Raw genomic sequence first — 1,576 nt, 5'->3', positions numbered from 1 at the left:
CAGTTCATTGTATACCAACATAAAAAAAAGAATATTCAGTTCATTCATCCCGTTTAAATAAGTATCGTGAATTTAAAATCTGTTTTGTATATGTGATAATTCATTGGATAATATGAGACTTCTAAATAGAGATATAGGGTTTTGATTTGGATTGAAGATTTTTTGTTGTTGTCTAAAGCGATATCAAAAAGAAGAAGGTATTTTTTAATTTAAGGTGGTTTTTTTTTCTAAGATGGCAATTTGGTACGGATGGTAAGAAGATGATCACAAAATAACTTTTTAATTTTTTTCTATCTTTGTATCTATATTTTATTTAGAGATAATTCTTTTACTGTATATAATTTTCTATCTGCGTCTGTTTGGTTCCACATTTATATCTTGAGACGAAATTCAAATAGAGTCTAAAGCCTCTAAATGGCAACAAAAATACATACATGACCAAAATCATACACCGCAAATAAATAAATAAATAGTTAATCCAATATGATCCGACACAGGTTATTGCCAAATCTTATGCCTACCTGGCTACATATATACCTCCCTACTTCCTATAGATTTTAGAAGCTATGATAAGCAAAATAATGGTTATAGAGGAGAAGATTCTGATCTTCTGAAGAGAGAATATAAAATAGAATAGATGATAGATGAGGAGCAGCGGTTCCATCAAATTAATCATGAGGTTATGTAATTCATTGGTCATTACTCGTCGGTATCTAGCTTGTGCATAAAATATGAATAATCATGGGCCATATTTAGAGAATTTCAATAGAGTATTTTTGGAGAATTATTTTTTATATTTTTAAAAAATAAATCATATTAGAGTAATAAATCTCACTTTTAGTTATACATGCTGCTCATTCATTTTGCAATTTGCATACCTCAATATTAGATTACATGCTGAATTTAGTCATTTATAGAAGCATATTATTCAACACCAAGGCCTAGGTAGGATATATCATATATGTATTCATATTTGTTGTATCTGCTTGCATTTTTCCATACTGAGGAAGGGATATTATCGTTACTTCTTGGTTCTGCCAAAGAGAACATATATATAAATTTGGATTACATATTAAACAGGTAAACTCCATGTCACTGCAGGATAACAAATATCACATATTTAATCAAGTTCCAACTTAGCATAGTTAATTTATAGTTATTAAATATAGTAACAACAAAAACACCACCTGGGCATTTGGTCTAGTGGTATGATTCTCGCTTTGGGTGCGAGAGGTCCCGAGTTCGATTCTCGGAATGCCCCTTTTATCAAAACCGTTTTATTGATATATCTATGGGGCAATCTCGTAATATCACTTCACAATTGCACCAGGATTTGCCTTATCCTCTTTTATCTTCTTCGGTTCTTCCTTCTTCTTCTGCAAATTCATTCACATTTCCATTCTAAAAAAAGAGAACACGAAATTTTTTTTTTTTAAAGAAAAGATAATAACAATGGCAGCAACGACCGCACTTTCAACACTAACATTATCTTATCCTACACCCTCCTCTCCTTATCCTGCGCACCCCCTCTCCAAAACCACCACCGTCCACTTCCCCTTCGCTACAACAGCCACCA

The 1,576-nt window shown here is 32.0% G+C and overlaps 1 protein-coding gene and 1 non-coding gene across 2 annotated transcripts in view; both read left to right on the top strand.

Annotated features, from left to right (window-relative positions):
- Positions 1,190-1,261, top strand: TRNAP-UGG. Its single transcript has one exon. It is a non-coding gene; the product is annotated as a tRNA-Pro (tRNA).
- The window catches only part of LOC107642158 (50S ribosomal protein L12, chloroplastic), a 1,026-nt gene continuing 706 nt past the window's right edge, over positions 1,257-1,576 (top strand). The window contains exon 1 of the mRNA XM_016345463.2: positions 1,257-1,574. Coding sequence (XP_016200949.1) covers positions 1,453-1,574 — 122 coding nt within the window. The 5' untranslated portion in view covers positions 1,257-1,452. The remainder of the gene's footprint in view (positions 1,575-1,576) is intronic.

This window comes from Arachis ipaensis, chromosome B05 (assembly GCF_000816755.2).
Source record: "Arachis ipaensis cultivar K30076 chromosome B05, Araip1.1, whole genome shotgun sequence".
Taxonomy (NCBI): Eukaryota; Viridiplantae; Streptophyta; class Magnoliopsida; order Fabales; family Fabaceae; genus Arachis; species Arachis ipaensis.
The sequence above is the reverse complement of the archived record's forward strand: the minus strand, read 5'-3'. Positions and strand labels throughout refer to the sequence as shown.